This window comes from Scyliorhinus torazame, chromosome 14 (genome assembly GCF_047496885.1).
Source record: "Scyliorhinus torazame isolate Kashiwa2021f chromosome 14, sScyTor2.1, whole genome shotgun sequence".
Classification (NCBI taxonomy): domain Eukaryota; kingdom Metazoa; phylum Chordata; class Chondrichthyes; order Carcharhiniformes; family Scyliorhinidae; genus Scyliorhinus; species Scyliorhinus torazame.
This window is the reverse complement of record NC_092720.1, coordinates 218,265,172-218,284,836: the sequence shown is the minus strand read 5'-3', so window position 1 is coordinate 218,284,836 and position 19,665 is coordinate 218,265,172. Positions and strand designations below refer to the sequence as shown.

The window sequence follows — 19,665 nt, the reverse complement described above, 5'->3', positions numbered from 1 at the left end:
AGGATGTTTTCCCTGGTTGGGGAATCTCGAACCAGGGGACACAGTCTCAGGATACGGGGAAGACTATTCAGGACTGAAATTAGGAAATATTTCTTCATTCAAAGGGTTGTGAACCTGTGGAATTTTTGACCACAGGAGGTTACCACAAGTCACTGAATATATTCAAGAAAGAGACAGATACTTTTGACATTTCAATGGCATCAAGGGGTTTGGGGAGAAAGCGGGAATGTGGCATTGAGATAGAGGATCAGACACAATCATAGTGAATGGTGGAGCAGGCTCGAAGGGCCGAATGGCCGACTCCTTTTTGATATGTTTCCAAGTTTATGTGTGGGGTTTGGCGGAGGGGCTGGGTCCCTGTGCTTGTGGGGGGTGGGGTTGCCCCTGTGCTTGTGGGGAGGGGGTTCCCCGTATCCGTGGGGGGTGGGGCTGTATTATTTTAACACAGATCAGGGCGCCCCGATCTCGGTGGAGCCGGCGTTGCCGGATCTATCAGGCCCCGCCCTGCCAGCGTGAGGGTGAAAACCACGGCCATAGATTTTCTGAGCTCAGAGTGCCAGAGAATCTGGAGAGAAAGCTCAGCTGTGCAGCTGGAGAGCTACACACCGGCTTTCTCTCTCTAACCAGCTCTCTGTGCACAGAGAGCAAAATCCCACCCAATGTGTCAAAGAGCAGCACGGAGTTACTTCCTTATGGATTGTGAAAAAGGTTCAGGAATGACCAGGATGCTGAAGAGAACGGAGATTCTCGTCATTCACAAAAAGTCCCATCTGGTCAGTGTGTGAAATAGTCCCTCCGAATCAAACTGCCTCTGCCCGGCTTCACACACCGATCCCTGTTTGGGCAGAGATGTGAAAGTGAGTGTCTGCCTCCTCAAAACCAGGCCATTCCCGATTGGCAGCTTTGATTGGCAGCCTGCCCTGGGGAAGGAAAACTCTGATTTGAAACCCCAGCCATGGGTCAAATAGTAAAGTCTTCATTGGCTGACAGTGCGGAAGGAGACAGACAAGACCAATGGTCTGGATGTAGAAAGAGCTGCTGAGGCCCTCCAGCTTGTTCAGTATCGAGGAAAAGGACAAGTGTCAAGTTAAAAGCTGCAGCCTTTCAGCTGCTACACTGTGACACACATTACACCAGTGCAGCAATAGCTGCCTCAGAGCAGAGAGCGGCTCTGTACAAACCTCACCCACTTCAATATACTCACTGTGCAGCTTGTTCAACAAATCAACTCAACCAACACCCCCAGCATCAGTATGAAAAGCCCTGAGGGCTGGGGGAGGAGTCAGCCAGCACCAGAGACATTTCAGACTCGCTTTTAATGTATTTTTAAAAGTATTTTTATTCTCCTTTTACACATTTTCTCCCGCATTTACACCCATCAACAATAAACAATAATCAGCAAGATATGTCAAACCCCATAATAACAATGATCCCACCCGCCCACCAACTCCCAAACATCAGCCCACATGTTTACATAAACAAATGACAAAAAGGAATCAGGGATTACCCATAGTCCCCCTTAATCTACACAGCCCCCCTCCCCCCCCGCCCCCTGTCCCCCCCACCCACCCACCCCCAACTAATGTTCGATGTTATCCAGTTCTTGAAAGTGCATAATAATTAGTGTCCATGACTTGTAGAACCCCTCCGAGCTTCCCCTCAGTTCGAACTTCACCTTCTCAAGGGTCAAGTATTCCAACAGGTCCCCCCGCCACGCCAGATCACTGGCTGGAGAGGATGCTCTCCACCCCAGCAGGATCCGCCTTTGGGCGATCAACGAGGCGAAGGCTATGATATCTGCCTCTGCACCCGTTTCCAACCCTGGCTGGTCCGACACCCCGAATATGGCCTCCTGGGGACCCGGGTCCAGTTTCACACGCACCACATTGGAAATGACCCTAAACACCTTCTTCCAGTACTCCCCTAGCTTTGGACAGGACCAAAACATCTGAATGTGATTCGCGGTCCCCCCCCTCCCGCAACGCTCACACACATCCTCTACTCCTTCAAAAAAATCGGCTCATCCTCGCCCTCGTGAGGTGCGCTCTATATCAGACTCGCTTTTAATTCAAATATTATTCTTGGAAAAAATTCAGACAACCTTGTAATTCTCCAAAGCTGATTTTTATCAAAAAATCTTCATTTTCACAGTGATATAAGTTTCAGTCAAAATTCATAACAAATAAATACCAAACATCCAACTTGAGTTGGAGTCAGGCTGGGTTTACGTAAAGGGACAGGACAGGAGGAGCTGGACAATATGTTTCAGTTTGTGTTTCCCACAAAGTAAAACACAACTTGACCATCCGTGCCTGGGGCTGCTTTGAGACAGAAGTATATGAAGGAGAGCAGCAGGCTGCCAGTCACTCACAGGACACAATCCCCACCTCCTCCCATCCTCTCTCCACCCACCCCCACCACCAACAGACCTTCACTCCCATCGCCTGGGTTCAATTATTCCCTGTTGCTCCCTCTAATCCTGTTTACTCTTGATTCTGCTCCGGGTTTTGTCTCCAGCTCTCAAAGTGGGCAGGACCGAGAGCAGCAAATAACAATAATTCCTTGATGTGGAGATGCCGGCGTTGGACTGGGGTGGGCACAGTAAGAAGTCTGACACCAGGTTAAAGTCCAACAGGTTTGTTTCGAATTGCTAGCTGTCAGAGCACTGCTCCTTCCTCAGGTGAATTCCTTGAGTATTGCAGTGAACGTCATGAGGGAATTACTGAACTGAATATGTTCAGTAGTGGAGCAGGAACATTGAAACTGAAAGTGGTTTGAATCAGGAAGTGCTGAGTGTGAACATGGCTTCCAGAGAGCAGGAAGAAAGTTTGTCCGAGGATTTAATTTGTTCCATTTGTCTTGATTTCTTCACTGATCCGGTTTCACTGGAGTGTGGACACAACTTCTGCCGCTCCTGTATCACCCAGTGTTGGGAAAAGAAGGAGATAAACTCCTGCCCGGAATGTAGACAGGAGTTTCCAGAAAGAATCCTCAGAGGAAGTCGGATCTTAGTGAATCTGGCTGAGAAAGCTCGAAAATTAAAGCTGAATGGGAAAGAGAAGGAAAGTAAACTTCACTGTGAGGAACATCAGGAAGAACTGAAGCTGTTTTGTGAAACTGACAAGAAATTGATCTGTGTGATTTGTAGAGATTCGCGGAAACACAAATCTCACAACTTTCTGCCGATTGTAGAGGCTGTTGAAATCTACAAGGTAAAAGGGAACAGATTTGATCCCCTGATTGTCTGATCACATTTTCAGGATCTAACACTTTTATTTTCTGATTTTCTCTCCCAATCCCAGGATGGGGTGAAATCTTCCTTCGATTCTCTCACAGAGAAGAAATCGACGGTTCTCGAAATGGAGCAGCAGCAGAAACAGAAGATTTCCCAAATTAGGGTAAAGTCTCCCTGTGCTGAGCTTCCAAATTTAATCCATTATTTTGTTGTTTATATCACAGAAACATATTATTTTTAATGTTTCTTCTTGTAGAAACAGTCGGTCAGTCTGCAGAGCCACATCACTTCCGAGTTCACTAAAATGCACCAGATTCTCACTGAGAAAGAGCAGCGTTTCATCCGAGATCTCAGGGAAGAAGAGGGAAAAATTCTAAAACCAATGGAGGAAAATCTTTGTGAAATTCAGGAGAATTTAAATTCTATTCAGGAGAAACTCTCAAAGTTGGAAAACCAGTTGGAACAAAAAGACGGAGTGAGATTTCTGAAGGTGAGGGATTATATTTCAGTTTCGTTCAGTGAAAGTTCACAGTCACAACATGATTCACACGAGCCTCCTCCCATCCTACTTCATTTCCCTGTCAATATATCCTTCTGTTCCTTTCTCCCTCATCTGTATCCAGCTTCTCCTTAAATGTAGCCCTGGCTTTCCCTGGGTGGGTGGAATTTAATGCTGTTCCCCCCAGGGTACATTTAGTCAGGGTGTGGGGTGAGTGGAAGGGGACTTTCATAGAATTTACAGAGCAGAAGGAGGCCATTCGGCCCATCGAGTCTGCACCGGCTCTTGGAAAGAGCACCCTACCCAAGGTCAACACCGCCACACTATCCCCATAACCCAGTAACCCCACCCAACACTAAGGGGAATTTTGGACACTAAAGGCAATTTATCATGGCCAATCCACCTAACCCGCACATCTTTGGACTGTGGGAGGAAACCGGAGCACCCGGAGGAAACCCACGCACACACGGGGAGGATGTGCAGACTCCGCACAGACAGTGACCCAAGCCAGAATCGAACCTGGGACCCTGGAGCTGTGAAGCAATTGTGCTATCCACAAGGCTACCGTGCTGCCCCGGGACATGGGGAATGACACTGTGTGGAGCTTCTGTTGTCTTTCCATCTCTACACAGATTAAGTCCGTGGTGGTAAGTCTTGTGCGACAGCCTTCCTGTAACCAATTCAGCCCCTTCACAGGGCAATGAATGTTCTCATCCTGCTGTCACTGGTATTCCCCCAGCAATGAGCAGGGGTCTCACAATACGGGAAGCCTGAAAATCAAACCCTGTTGGGATTACTGGTGGAATATTGGGAGGGGGTGGGGGGAGAGGTGGTGGGATTGAGGATGTAGCGGGAATGCCCTTGTTCAGTTGCACTGTGTACCTGATTGAGGGACTGTAAGAGGTTCACGCTCCCGTTTCCTCTGACTGATGGTTCTCGACTCGAGGATTTTGTAAAGAACAAAATTACACAGACACGGGGATTGGCTCAACCACAAACTTGTTGTTTAGTGAAAACACTCCCAACACCCGAATACAAAGAGCTGTAAATAGTGTAAATCACATCACACAGCATTTAATTGGTTTTCCAATTTAAATCCCTCCACAATTTAACCTCGGCTTCCACATAAACACACAAATCACCACAACTTATTAAAAAGCCTCTCCTGAAAATCCACAGACAAAACCCCACATTTCAGCCCAAACGTTCCTCAATTCAAACCCAAATCCCCCCCGGATTTGGATGTTACACTGAAGTTATTTTAAAACCTCAGCCCCAATCCCCCTCGGATTTGGCTGATAAATTACAATTCCCCACCCGGCTGCTCCTTCTGGTGTGAATTGTAGGCCCGGGAGCCAGGTTGACCGTTCTTGACCCTCCTTCTTGACTGCAGTGCCAGACCCTTGGATCTTGTCCTTTTAATGATGATTCTTATCGGAATATCACAAACACATTTCCTGAAGCCATCCTGCTGGAGGGTCAGTGCTCAGCACCTTTCAATCTCTTTGCACACTCATTTTCAATCCCAGGGTCGCGGCGTTCCGGATCGCGGGAAGTGGGATCCTCATAAAATCCAACCCATGGGGTTTAAACTGAATTGAAAAAGCAGCAGTTAATGATGTTGGAATCAGGTTTAAACTGGCTTCACAGACTCATTAATGAGACTAATTAACTTCCTGCCGCTAGTCCGGTGCATTGACCCCTTCCCGACTCTGACTTAATCCCGGGAGGTTTTCCTGCCAACAACAGACTGAGCCGTGTCCTCGCGTGTGATTCCCTGTGTCCGGACACCATGCTCGCTGCTGTGACAGACTGGAGTAAATTCCACCCCGTGTGACAGTGAGTTCCACATTCCCATCACTCTCTCGGGAAAGAAGTTTCTCCTGAACTCCCGATTGGATTTATTTGTAACTTTATGGTTGTGTTATGTAATTTGGAAGAACACAAGCTGCCACTTGATGCAGTTTTGAGTAAAAGTTGCTCCAAACTTTGAAGTGAGTTCAATGTGTTTTATAGAAATATTAGCACAGTTCTCAATGAGTTCGACTCTCTGCTAATCTAAATGTAGTAACTCAGTCTAACTGAACCAGCCTTGCTCTGAGCCACGTGCTGGGGTGTGATGCTGAGGATACACCCTGTCTCACTCTCTAGATGTTGGTCTGTGGAAAGAGGCGGGGTGAGTGCCTCATCCCTTTTATAGTGAGATACCACCCCTCAGTGTCCTGACTGCTCATTGGTCGTGTCCAGATTCAGTGTGTTCATTAGCTGCATGTTTGCATAGCATAGAACATACTGTGCAGAAGGAGGCCATTCGGCCCATCGAGTCTGCACCGACCCACTTAAGCCCTCATTTCCACTCTAATCCCATAACCCAATAACCCTCCAAACCTTTTTGGACACTAAGGGCAATTTAGCATGGCCAATCCACCTAACCTGCACGTCTTTGGACTGTGGGAGGAAACCGGAGCACCCGGAGGAAACCCACACAGACACGGGGAGAACGTGCAGGGTTCGCACAGTTAGTGACCCAGTGGGGAATCGAACCTGGGACCCTGGCGCTGTGACGCCACAGTGCTAGCCACTTGTGCTACCGTGCTACTATATCATGACATATATTATGTTTCTATCCCTATTTCTGGATTCTCTACAGTATCAACATCTTCACTGAATCTATCAAACCCGACTCCTTTCATCATTTGAAAGATCTCTATCAGGTCTTCTCTTTTCTACAGGAAAGTTGATCAATCTTTGCTGTTAGTTGAAGCCTCTCAGTTGCTGTCAATCTTTTTGATACTTTCTCCTGTGCTTCAATATCCTTTGTGCAACATCCTCTTTCTATTCCATGTCTGCAGCAATGGGAATTGACAATTCTCAGCAGCTTGTAACAATGTGAGGGTCATTTCTGCTTTCTGGATATAGACAGTCCGTCTCTGTCAACTCAGATTTGTGTTTTGTTTATTTCAGGAGGAAGCATCTCGGAAGAGGAGGTAGGACATGAACTTTACTGAAACTCAGGGCAAGTTGGTAAAATTACTCAGCAAAGTGTTTATGGTCAATTTATAATCAACTCTTTAATATTTACAGGATTAGCGATGAGGATAAAAATCTGTCACTAGCAGATGATGTCCTGTCCATCGGAAAATACAACAGCCCTTTCCCGTTCCCAGTGTGGAGAGAAATGCTGGATGTCATTAACCCTGGTAAAACTCAGATAAGTTCCTCTGTCCTGATTTATATCTTATATTTCAATCATTATCCATATAAATATCAAAGACACCGGGCGGGATTCTCCGGTCCGCCAGCCCCCTTTTCCTGGGCAGCGGCCCTCACCGGCAGCAGGATTCTCCGTCTCCGCCACCTGCCAATGGGATTGCCCATTGTGGCCACCCCACACCGCCGGGAAACCCGTGGGCGTGGGAGCGCTGCCGGCGCAACGGAGAATCCGTCGGCAGAGAGAATGTTTAAGAGCTTTGTTATAAAGAAATGAGGATAAAAATGGTCCTGATTGGAATTAAAGTCTGATTCATGCACCTAATCCACTTTCTAAACATCATTCTCAGCTTGGTCAGCTGAAACTGTCGGCTCCCTAAACATCACCAATACAGGAACTCTCAGATGAAGCTCTGTCTCCAGAACCCATCCATACTTTACAAACTTCAGCAAGTGGAAACTCCGCCATTCCCAGCTGAACCTTTCCTCCCCGAAAATCCCGGAGTGACCGTATCTAACCGCGTGTTTCCCGGCGCTCGCAGTGCCGAGAAACACATGGCGATAAAACGCCCCCCACGTTGGGTAAGGTGCCTGTGGGGAACGCGGGGCCGAGGCCGCTCATCGCCCCGTTTTGTGCAGTGAGGAGCTCCGCTTGCCCGAACTCCTCAGTGCAGCGAGAGATCGGGACGCCATTTTAAAATGATATCCCGATCTCCCAGGCCACCGACGCCAACCCGACACCCCCCTCCCAAGACCCAACTCACTTTGGGAGGGCCCCAGCTCCCCCCGCAACACACACGCTGGACACCCCCAGCCCGATCACCAGCACACAGAAAATGGCAGCCTGGCACATTGGCAGTGACAGCCTGGCAGTGCCCTTGTCAGCTAGCAGTGTGATGCGACCATCAATTCACTCAAAGAGACGAGGAGAAGTAAACCGTGGTTTTAATCAGCTTAGAACAGTGCCTGCCTGCGACTGGTACAATACTGGGAACCGCCTGCAGGTCAGCTGCTCTTTATACTTCCTTTCAAGGGGAGGAGCCATGGGCAGAGCCCGTACATGCCCCAACATATCCCCCTGTGGGTGAAGCCACACAATGGCCCATAGAATATAGAACATAACAGCGCAGTACAGGCCCTTCGGCCCTCGATGTTGCGCCGACCTGTGAAACCAATCTAAAGCCCATCTACACTATTCCCTTATCGTCCATCTGTCTATCCAATGACCATTTAAATGTCAGGCAGAGCATTCCACGCCCTTACTACTCTCTGAGTAAAGAACCTAACTCTGCCATCTGTCCTATATCTATTTCCCCTCAGTTTAAATCTAAGTCCCCTCATGCTAGACATCACCATCCGAGGAATAAGGTTCTCACAATGCATCCTATCTAATCCTCTGATCATCTTTTATGCCTCCATTAAGTCACCTCTTAACCTGCTTCACTCGAATGAAAACAGCCTCAAGTCCCTCAGCCTTTCCTCATAACACCTTCCCTCCATACCAGGCAACATCCTGGTAAATTTCCTCTGCACCCTTTCCAATGCTTCCACATCCTTCCTATAATCCGGCGACCAGAACTGCACGCAATACTCCAAATGCGACCGCACCAGAGTTTTGTACAGCTGCAACATGACCTCATGGCTCCGAAACTCAATCCCTCTACCAATAAAAGCTACCACACCGTATGCCTTCTTAACAACCCTATCAACCTGGGGGGCAACTTTCAGGGATCTATGTACATGGACACCAAGATCTCTCTGCTCATCTACACTGCCAAGAATCTTACCATTAGCACAGTACTCTGTATTCCTGTTACTCGTTCCAAATGAATCACCTCACACTTTTCTGCATTAAACTCCATTTGCCACCCCTCAGCCCAGCTCTGCAGCTTATCTATGTCCCTCTGTAACCTGCAACATCCTTCCGCACTGTGCACAACTCCACCAACTTTAGGGTCATCTGCAAATTTACTCACCCATCCTTCCACGCCCTCCTCCAGGTCATTTATAAAAATGACAAACAGCAGTGGCCACAAAACAGATCCTTGTGGAACACCACGAGTAACCAAACTCCAGGCTGAACATTTCCCATCAACCACCACCCTCTGTCTTGTTACAGCTAGCCAATTTCTGGTGGAGCCCACAGGGTTAACAACATAACACAACAGCAGAACATGATACAAATGCACTGGTGAATTATTAGCACTATACATTCCCCACACAGGGCCACCTGGGTGCCTGTGTGCTTTGTTTGGGGTGAGCTCTGCTATTCCCCTGCTTCCCCTGCAGTGGGGCTGAGCTTCTGATGAGTGAACTGAGGAGTGGCAGCACCTGGTGTGTCACTGATTGAGCTTGGCCACGCCCATCCCGGTGATGGCTCAGCCGGGGTCTGAGGCTTTCCAGAGGGGCGGCCTGGGTGGCTCCCAAATGACCAGAGGCTCTGTGAACATTTCCAGGACACAGTGAGCAGTCAGCAGAGTGAGCAGCCAGGGGCCTGTGAGTAGCACCAAAGGGGTGTGTTTAAAACCCAGACTGCAGCAATGGGGGTCTGAGCCAGGCCACCCCGATCCCGAGGGGGACACCCCGAGTGCACAGACCTGTCACCAAGTCGCTCCCCGTTACTCCCCCCGGCCCAGGCAGCCCCCCCAGCAAGTCCCACAATTATTGAGGCTTTTTGAGGGTTTTTCCCCTCTCTCTGCCCCTCAGCAGCCATGGAGCCCAGTCCCCGTTTGTAAATACTTGCACTAATTCACACCCGCGAGACTTCTGCCTGAGAGGGGCGGAGCATCGTGGAAGGGCGGAGCATACTGTGTCCAATCCGCTGATTAGATTTAAATCTATGTAAATGAGGGTGTTACATGGGCCCGCTGCAGGGCACAAACTTTGATTTCACCGCCAGGGAGGGACTGGAGCCTGGCGTCGGAATCAGTGCCGGGCACAAACCTCGATTTGTGCATTACGCCCGATTCTCCGCCCGATCGCACTTCCGGTGCCGTGAAGCGGAGAATCCCCCATATTTGTTTCCACGGAGCAGAACGGAAATATCTCGGTGTTGAGATCTTCATCTAAATTTGAGAAGAAGTTAGTTTATTTTGATGATGTCACACACACCCCACACACGCAGTTACACACACACACACACACACACACACACAGTTACACACACACATCGTTACACACACACAGTTACACACACACACAGTTACACGCACACACAGGGACACACACACAGTTACACACACACAGTTACAGACACACACACAGTTACATCCACACTCACAGTGACACACACACACACAGTTACACACACACACACACACCGACACACACACAGTTACACACACACACAGTTACAGACACACACACACAGTTACACACACACCGACACACACAGTTACACACACACCCACACACAGTTACACACACACACACACACACACACAGTTACACGCACACAGTTACACGCACACACAGTTACACACACAGTTACACACCCAGTTACACACACACAGTTACACACACAGTTACACGCGCACACGGTTACACACATACATAGTTACACACACACAGTTACACACACTCAGTTACACACACACACCCACACAGTTACACACACACAGTTACACACACACATACACCGACACACGCAGTTACACGCACCCACACCGTTACACACACACACACAGTTACACACACACTTACACGCCCACAGTTACGCACCCACCCACTGTTACACACACACACATGCATACATTTACACACACACAGACACACAGTTACACGCACACACACAGTTACATGCACACAGTTACACACATACAGTTACACACACAGTTACACGCACACACACACGCACACACAGTACACACTCAGTTACACACACACAGTTTCACACACGCAGTTACACAGTTACACACACACACAGTTACACACAGTTACACACACACACACACAGTCACATACACACAGAGTTACATACACAGTTACACACACACACACAGTTACACACACACACTGTTACACACACATAGTTACAGACACAGTTACACGCAGTTACACACACACAGTTACACACGCACACTGTGTCTCTCCCCGATCCCCAGTGAGTCCCTCCCCCGATCCCCAGTGAGTCTCCCCGATCCCCAGTGATTCTCCCCCCGATCCCCAGTGAGTCTCCCCGATCCCCAGTGAGTCTCTCCCCAATCCCCAGTGAGTCTCCCCCCGATCCCCAGTGAGTCTCCCCGATCCCCAGTGAGTCTCCCCGATCCCCAGTGAGTCTCCCCCCCCCGATCCCCAGTGAGTCTCTCCCCGATCCCCAGTGAGTCTCTCCCCCTGATTCCCAGTGAGTCTCTCCCCCGATCCCCAGTGAGTCTCTCCCCCCGATCCCCAGTGAGTCTCTCCCCGATCCCCAGTGAGTCTCTCCCCCCGATCCCCAGTGAGTCTCTCCCCGATCCCCAGTGAGTCTCCCCCTGATCCCCAGTGAGTCTCCCCCGATCCCCAGTGAGTCTCTCCCCGATCCCCAGCGAGCCTCTAATTTTCTGTTTTTTCTCCCAGTCTCTGTGACCCTGGATGTGGAAACAGCGAATCCCTGGCTCGAGGTGTCTGAGGATCTGAAGAGTCTGAGACGGGCCGGGACCCGGAGGAGTCTCCCTGACACCAGGAAGAGGTTTACATACTGGTTCTGTGCGCTGGGATCAGAGGGATTCACATCGGGGAGACATTACTGGGAGGTGGAGGTGACGGGGAATCGGGGCTGGAGACTGGGAGTAGCCGCAGAGTCTGTGGAGAGGAAGAGAGATGTCAGACTGAGCCCAGAGACTGGATTCTGGACCATGAGGCGGTTTGAGGACCAGTTTAATATAAATTCCTCTCCTGAATCCCGTCTCCCTGTCGGTCAGATCCCCGGGAAGGTGGGAGTTTATCTCAGTTATGAGTCTGGGACAGTTTCATTTTACAACGTGGACACCAAGTCCCATCTCCACACCTTCACCGGGAATAAATTCACTGAGAAACTTTATCCTTTCTTCTCGACTTGGGATGTAAACCAGTTTCTGAGAATCTGCTCCGGTTCTGATCCGGATCGGGAAAGGGGCGGGGCCTCGGGGTGGTGACATCATCACTGACATCACAATGACTTGAGGGTCAGGGGCAGAGTTCAGGGGTTGGGGGTCAGAAACTGCCCTCGACAACAGTTTGTCACTAAATGTGTTGGTTAATTTGCAAATTGTAAAATCCCAATCAGACTGTAAATAAAAACAACGCAAATAAAAACGTCAGAGGATTAAAATAAAAAGGAAATTAAATATCTTGAACTTTCCCTTGCAGTTCATTGTAGTGCCGGTTTCAGCCACACGATGGTGATGTCGAGCTGTACAAAGATCAGTAAAGTTTTACAGCGCAATATCGCCACCTGCTGCTGGATACCTGGTACTGGCAGGAATACCAACAACTCAAAATGCTTAATCGCTGATCAGACAATTCAGGCAGGACCTTTCTTCACAACTGAAAGAGAATTGAATCAGAAACAAAGGAGGGAAAGTAAACATGAGCCTGGACTTCCCACTTCCATGTTCCTGTCACACACCGAGTCCCTATCGGGAAATTCCACACAGCCGGTCTGGACAATGTTCAGAAAATCCCAGGTTGGGAGAGTGAGATTTCCCAGTTTGGGATCTTGCTGTGTGTCAGGAGCTGAATTCACAAATCTGAGCGTGTATTCCGAGTACAGAGAGGATAAGAATGTCCTCCTGGTTTAATAACTGGGACATTGGTGGATAGTTCGAATGACCAAAAAGGTGAGGAGGGGTTATTGGGTTACGGGAATAGGGTGGAAGTGAGGGCGTAAGTGGGTTGGTGCAGACTCGATGGGCCGAATGGCCTCCTTCTGTCCTGTATGTTCTATGTTTTAGGTCCAGTCTGTGGAGAGGGAAACAGAGTTGACATCTCGAGTGGAATATGAATCTTTTTCAGATGATTTCCAGCAGTCTCAGTATTTTGTTTTTATTACAACAGATCGAATTGTTAGATTGTATAAATATAGTTTACTTGATGCAACAACATTACTTGTCAGCAAAACAGTAAACCTAAAACCACAAACTGTTTCTGGATTTATTTTTAACCCAGCAATTTCTCAGAATCTTTATGTTATTCAGACCCTCAAATATATTTCAATGTTCAATTAGTTCACACACCTTCACTTCAGTCACTAATATCTGCTGATGTCTCTCCAGGGTTCCTCTGTTTTGATCTTTATTCAGGTAAATAAATAAAATCATTTTTTACATACAAATCCTAATTTCCGTGGAGCCACACCGCCCCCTGCTGGTTGAGATCGGGTCTCCAGAGATTTATTTGTCCTGCATTACTGACTTTGCTGGTGGTGCTGGAACACAGCTGTTTCTTTTTGGGGAGACGATTCTGTTGACTGTTTACAAACTTAACTATAACTAGTGAAGGGAGCATCACTGTTTGTGTCAGTGAGTGGCTCCATTAGTCTGTGTAGATATTAGGGATGGACAACAAATGCTGGCTTTGCCATTGACACCCGCCTGTTCTGAGCTGCCACCATGTTCTGAGATTGGGTTCTTTGGCTCGGACTCTGGGTCTGGGACGTGGTTCTCAGACAGACTGGAGACAGACTTTAGTATCCGCTTCAACACTTGTTTATTAGGATTACTTCTGAACCGGTTACAGAATAGGCACGTAGCTCTTAGGCATGATTCCAAACTCTCCCTCGAGAGTCGAACACATGACTGACGAGAGTCATTGTTACATCATCATCAACGTCACACAATAGAATATCCCACCTGTTAACCCTTTAAACACATCAACCCTTTCTAGACACGTTTGTCATAATATACACCAGTATATCATGGTGCAGACACACACTGATGGACACACAGTGGGACCAATCAGCATACCAACACCGCAGCCAATCACCAGTGAGAGCACACGCATTATAAAGACAGGGGGCATCAGAGTTCCCGCTCATTCGAGTAGCAGCTAGCTGGGAGCACAGAGCTCCCAGCCTGCAACACAGACATTCACCATGTGCTGAGTGCATCTACTGGTTAGGACAAGGCAAAGGTCTTTAGTTAAAGCTGGTATCGTATTTACCCACAGTTCAAGTATGTTTAAATAGTTAATCTTTCAATAAAATAGTGTTGCACTACTTCAAGTGTTGGTGACCTACATGTGATCCAGAACACCCAACACATCATGATACCAGGAGTGGTTGCATACTAGCACTTCTTAGACCTACCTGCAAGTGATCTGCCTTCCGCCAGCATTCCGTCATCCTGCAACCTGGACAACATCAGCCCGCCGCCGCCGCTCCGCATCGCCGGCAACCTCGGGGCCAACTGGAAGATTTTCAAACAGCGCTTCCAGCTCTTCCTCGAAGCCACGGACAGGGAGGGTGCCTCAGACACCAGAAAGATTGCTCTTCTGTAAGGTTTTCGGGCAATTCGGCCCTTTTGGAAAAACTCAGAGACTGTAAACTGACTTTTCAGCCAAGAGAACAGAACCAGTTTTCCCAGCAGGCTTGGTCCGCTGAGCTGAGTAGGGACATAAGTACATAAATATTTACAAACACCCCCCTAGGAGCTACAAGGAAGAAGGAGCCAGACAACAAGATAACATCAAAACACAGACAAAGGGGCACGGGAATGCACAGGAGGCTTGCATGCAAGCAGGACAATGGGATGGTCATAGCCCCATGCAAATGTAAATGACCTGGCCTCCACCAGAGCAGAATCCAATTAACACCCCATCAACATAGCGAGGTGAGAATAGCAGCCATCTCCGGAGCAGCTGGAAGACACTGAAATTCTCCACAAAAGAGCCTAACCTCGTTATCCTAGAAATCAGACTGTCTAAGTTCAGCATATTGCGCTGGAAAAGCCCCTAGAAGATCAGCGGTAGAGAAAAACCAAGTTGGAGGCGGACCTGGGGGAGGTACTCCAATCTTGACAGAAGCTACCGGCAGAAAAAACCAAGTTGGAGGCGGACCTGGGGGAGGTACTCCAATCTTGACAGAAGCTACCGGCAGAAACTCACTGGGAGGAGGGGGGCGGAGCCAGCGCCAAATTCAAATCGCGCAGGTCTGAAAAAAACCAAGTTGGAGGCGGACCTGGGGGAGGTACTCCAAGCTTGACAGAAGCTACCGGCAGAAACTCACTGGAAGGAGGGGGCGGAGCCAGCGCCAAATTCAAATCGCGCAGGTCTGCCTAGCTGGAAGGGGCGGACCTGCGAGGAATACCCGGAAACATACAGCTCTGACCGGCTCAAAGGGGGCGGGACCAGCGGGAACTTTAAAACTTACCTTTTTCAATGCAAAAGGGGCTGGCCGATCACAGAACAAAGCCAGGTAAAACAATATAAAAGGGGCTGTGTTTCGATTGAGGGTCTCTTCGTTCTTGGCTCGACCTCTGCACCCCTGACTTGACCTCTGCAGCCTGTGACCGTAAGTACCCTGCAGCAGCTTGCGAAACTCCCTTGACTTTAATAGTGGTTGAGGCTTTGGGGAAGGGAACTTGTTTTGTGCCTTGTGATATTGCTAAAAACTGTGTAATCATAAGAATTTTCGTTGTGTCCGCTGTATTACTTTTGAATAGACTTAGTTGTATTAGAGCATAAGATTTTATTGTGTTTCTTCTGTTGATGATTTTGACCTGGGTTTTGCAATAAACCTTGATTTGATGATAATTGGAGTCGTTTAAATTCTTCAATCTTTCACCAGCGATCTCTGACCAAGTCATTGTTAAAATACTCCTCACCTTAATTCCGGGTTCAGGAATCGAGGGTCATCTTGAGCGATTCACTCAGGACAGACTGCTGGTTAGGGAATAAACAGCAGTGTCCTATTCTCTCTCTTGGGAAAGCTACTCTAGTGGAGTAGGAACCGGGTGAGTGTTGCACCACCGGCAAGAGAGAGAATCACCTGGGTATTGGTAGGGGTCTGGAGATCTGTGTGATATAAGTCTCAGGCTGTCGGTTAGGAATAAACGGCAGGCTTGAATCAGTGCTCTCTTCAGTGGAAGTGTCCCAGTGCGACATCCCCTGGCCTCTGAAGTTTCAGTGCCAGCTGGAGAGAGACACACACAGATATTCAAACCCCAGATATCGGCCCAGTAGTGGAGTAGCGGAGATGGCACCCTCTACAATGGCGACCGCGGCAGGAGCCCGGTGGTTTGGAGTATGTGACTTGGCAGAGGGGGTGAGGGAACGAAGCAAAATGGAGGAGAGAATATCCTCATATTTGTGGCAAAAGGTCAACCTCACCAAACCTTGGGTTTCAGAATTGATCAATGCGGAGCAACCGGTAATGGCAGCGGCTGCATGGACAGAAAGCAAGGCGCACAAAAGGCACTTGGAGAAGGCAGTTTGGCTAGTTTGCCTGTCCGAGCAGGTAGTCAAGACAGAGGATAGGGTCGAAGAGTTAGAGCAGGAGTTGAGAGAAGTGAGGGCCAGCGCAGGGGACAGCGCTAGCGCAGCGGAACGACTGCGGGAAGAATTGGCAGAAATTAAACAGGACAGCGCGAGTGTAGCGGAACGACTGCGGGAAGAAATGGCAGAAATGAAACAGGAAAGCGAGTCTAACCGGTGTGAGAAGGACTATCTCCACTGCCAGATAGTGGAGGGTAAAGAAAAGGAACGGAGGCTCCAGGAACTCTATGCTCGGAGTACAGAGCAGTGTAGGAAGCTGGAGGGGAAGTTCCGGGACATCCAGGCAGCATACCGAGTGGCTCGCGAGGAAGTAGGGGACTGTGCCCATGGGCCGTGCCAGGCACGAATAACGGAGTTGGAGGAGGCCTTGTCCAGGTTCAGGGGACAGATACACCTGGTAGGTCCAGGGGGGTTCCCTAGGGGCAAGGTGCTCCTCGCAGCGGATGATTCCCCAAAGGCCAAGGGGAATAGACCGCCTCCTGAGGCACCGGGATTGTGTCCGGGCCGGCAGGGGGGGATCGGACTGCACGTTCAGGGGCAAGTCCAAGGGGGGTCGGCAGGGTACCCCCAGCTGGCGGCGTGTCCGCCTGGTTTCGTATGTGGGTCCCCATGGGATGGGGACAGACCGCTGCCTGGGATGCCGGTGATGGGGCCGGGTCAGCAGGTAGGGTTTGGACCGCCCGGTCAGGGGCAGGTCCAAGGGGGGTCAGTGGTGTATCCCCAGATAGCGGCGTCTCCTATATGGGTAGTTAGCCCGGGGACAGGGGGGCTACCCAACGAGGCAGGAGAGCTGGACAGTGGGGAGGAGGAGCAGGAACCCCAGGTAGGGCAGCTGTGCCCTGTCAGGCAAAGGAGGTATGGTCCCCCGGCGGGGATGGCAAATAGGGGACCGGTTGAGGGCGACATTATCGTTCCTCATGGGGCATCCGCGCTCAGGGGGATGGTGGCCCACGTTCCCAGACTAACTCCAAAGGGGGATCCGTCGCTGCATTTTATGGAGGTGGAACAGGCAGCCAACATCAATGACTGCGACGAAGGGGAGCAAATAAAGATGCTCCTGATAACCCTAGATGCCCAGCTATGCAGGACAGTGACCTCTGGGAATGGGGGAAGACCTGACACATGGGCGACAGCACAGACTGCTGTTCTGGAGGCAATGGGCTTGAATCTGGGGAGCCCTTTCATGAGGGTGGGGGAAACCAAGCAGCAACCAGGGGAATCTCCCACTATGTTCGCAGACAGGCTGTGGACTGTCTATGTGGAGGCGTGTGGGGCTCCCGCGGATAGGCAGAATTTAGATGAGAGAACAGCCCACTGGCTGAAGACCCTCGTAGCTAACTGTCTCCCTCACGTTAGGGCAAAGGCCGAACACTGGTTCGACCCGCAGAGTCCGGACCTTAATGAGGCAGAGGTCCTTAGGAAACTCACCCTTGCATATCGTAATGGGGAGAGGGGTGAGGACAAGCCCCTTAAGGGTAGGGTGCATGAAATCGCGCCAGCAGCCCCTAAGAGAGAGTGGAAGCATGAGGGCACCCGGACCTCCGACGAGAAACCGGTATGCTACGGGTGTGGGAAGGCCGGGCATTTCAAGAGGGAATGTAAAAACCCTAGCAAGCAGGAGAGGGCTCCCGCAGTAGAGAGTCAGACCCCGGCGGTAGGAGCAGCTGCCCCGGGAACCATCGAGATAAGTAAAATTTTAGCCCTTTTGCAAGGCTCAGGACAGGTGGCAATGGCAACGGGCCAGGGCCTGCCCGCACCCACACCACAAGAACCCGTATGACTACCCAGGGAGCAGCCTCAGGAAAAAGGGAGCGCAGGGGTAGTTCTAGCCCCAGACCCTGGTCCGGTCCAGGTGCAGGGTCCCATTCTGGAGGCTGCCTCAGGGGCTATTTGCAGTTTAAATCCCTTAAGGTGGGACCCATGCGAACGCCACATCAGTCAATTTAAATTGTTCCACCCCATAAGGACAAAAAAGAGCAAGGTGGGGGGAAGACGGGGGGTGGTAGTGGAGAAACCCCCCGTAGAATTAACGACGGTGGGGGAGGTCCCTGACTCCACGGTCACACAACCGGTGACAAGGTGCTGTCCCGAAGGGGCAGTCCCAAAGAGACCGACAGTGCTGCAAGCACCCAGCCCAGGGACAGTAACGATTCCCAAGCCCTTACCTGTGGGTCAGGTGGCCTGCCTTAGTATAGAGGCTAAGGAGGCGGAGGAAGTGGAGGTATCACCTTGGGTTTGGGAACCAGTCAGGGGACGAAGGAGCAATCGGGTCTCCAAGCCCCCGGTAAGATGGTCCCCATCACACCTCCCTGTCACCCGGTCCCGCAGTAAGGGGGCCCGAGTGGAAGGGAGCGATGAGGGATCACCGAACCCTGTTGGGAAAGGAGAGGCAAGGGGCAGCCCGAACCCCCGGGAGGGGACGGTCTGGCCCGAGCCATTGGACCAAACAGGTGAACTGCCCCAGTTTAGCGGGGCACAGTTTTAATTTGGCCACCCGGAGACGGGTGGCATTGTATATATCATATTCCTTTTTCTTTCCCCCTGCTAGTTCTAATTAGTGTGTAGTTGTGTGTGAAGTATTTAGGATCGTGGGTACACAGAAGCGCCTGGTGCAAGGGTAAAATGATGAAGCACCAGGCACTAGGACCCTGGTGCAGCCGGGCTGTAAACACAGAATCACAGACAGGCTGCGGCAATTTCAAAGCGGGAGCTGCTGCTGCCGCCGGATAGCGGCAGGCACTAGGACCCTGGGGAGCCGGGCTGTGGACACAGAATCACAGACAGGCTGCGGCAACTTCAAAGCGGGAGCTGATGCTGCCGCTGGATAGAACCCATGCACTTTAAGGTAGGTAGGGCTGTAGAGGCAAGGATGTGTTTTGTTTTTTACAGATGGGGCACCCGACGATGTGGAGTTTGCTGATCCTGGCGATGGTGGGACCGGGAGAACTCCGCAGAGGCGAGACAGAAGAGTCCTTCGACTGACCGGGTTAGGGTGACTGGGGGCAGGCGGGTGTGTTTAACCTGTGAGGGGGACGTTCCTTTGGGGAGATGGTGGTGGCCCAGGAAGCTGAGGCTGGACATGAGGGATCGGTCCTCGGACTGGGAACGCCTGGACACCAACACCTAACGGACCATCACGGGGTCACCGGGTAGGATCACCGTTTGCGGGGATAAGGGGTGGGCTTCTGACCGGGGCATTTATTTGTGTTCATGGGGATCTACCAAGGCATGTCCACAAGGGGCATTAATCACTTTTGTAAGGTGGTGGCAGAAC

The 19,665-nt window shown here is 50.3% G+C and overlaps 1 protein-coding gene across 1 annotated transcript; it reads left to right on the top strand.

The window, feature by feature from the left end:
* The first annotated feature begins 2,479 nt into the window (after nt 1-2,479).
* On the top strand, nt 2,480-14,116 carry LOC140390515 (zinc-binding protein A33-like). Its single transcript, XM_072475684.1, has 6 exons — nt 2,480-3,212; nt 3,303-3,398; nt 3,492-3,725; nt 6,699-6,721; nt 6,819-6,934; nt 11,499-14,116. The coding sequence occupies exons 1-6, from the start codon at nt 2,802-2,804 to the stop codon at nt 12,053-12,055; spliced, it is 1,437 nt and encodes a 478-aa protein (XP_072331785.1). The 5' UTR covers nt 2,480-2,801; the 3' UTR covers nt 12,056-14,116.
* Nucleotides 14,117-19,665: the final 5,549 nt, after the last annotated feature.

Bases quoted from the DNA above. Each gene is read 5' to 3' on its own strand.
- LOC140390515 (XM_072475684.1), top strand. From the start codon at position 2,802: ATGGCTTCCAGAGAGCAGGAAGAAAGTTTGTCCGAGGATTTAATTTGT. The intron at 3,213-3,302 runs GTAAAAGGGAAC...TCCCAATCCCAG, and splicing joins AGGCTGTTGAAATCTACAAG to GATGGGGTGAAATCTTCCTT. The intron at 6,935-11,498 runs GTAAAACTCAGA...TTTTTCTCCCAG, and splicing joins GCTGGATGTCATTAACCCTG to TCTCTGTGACCCTGGATGTG.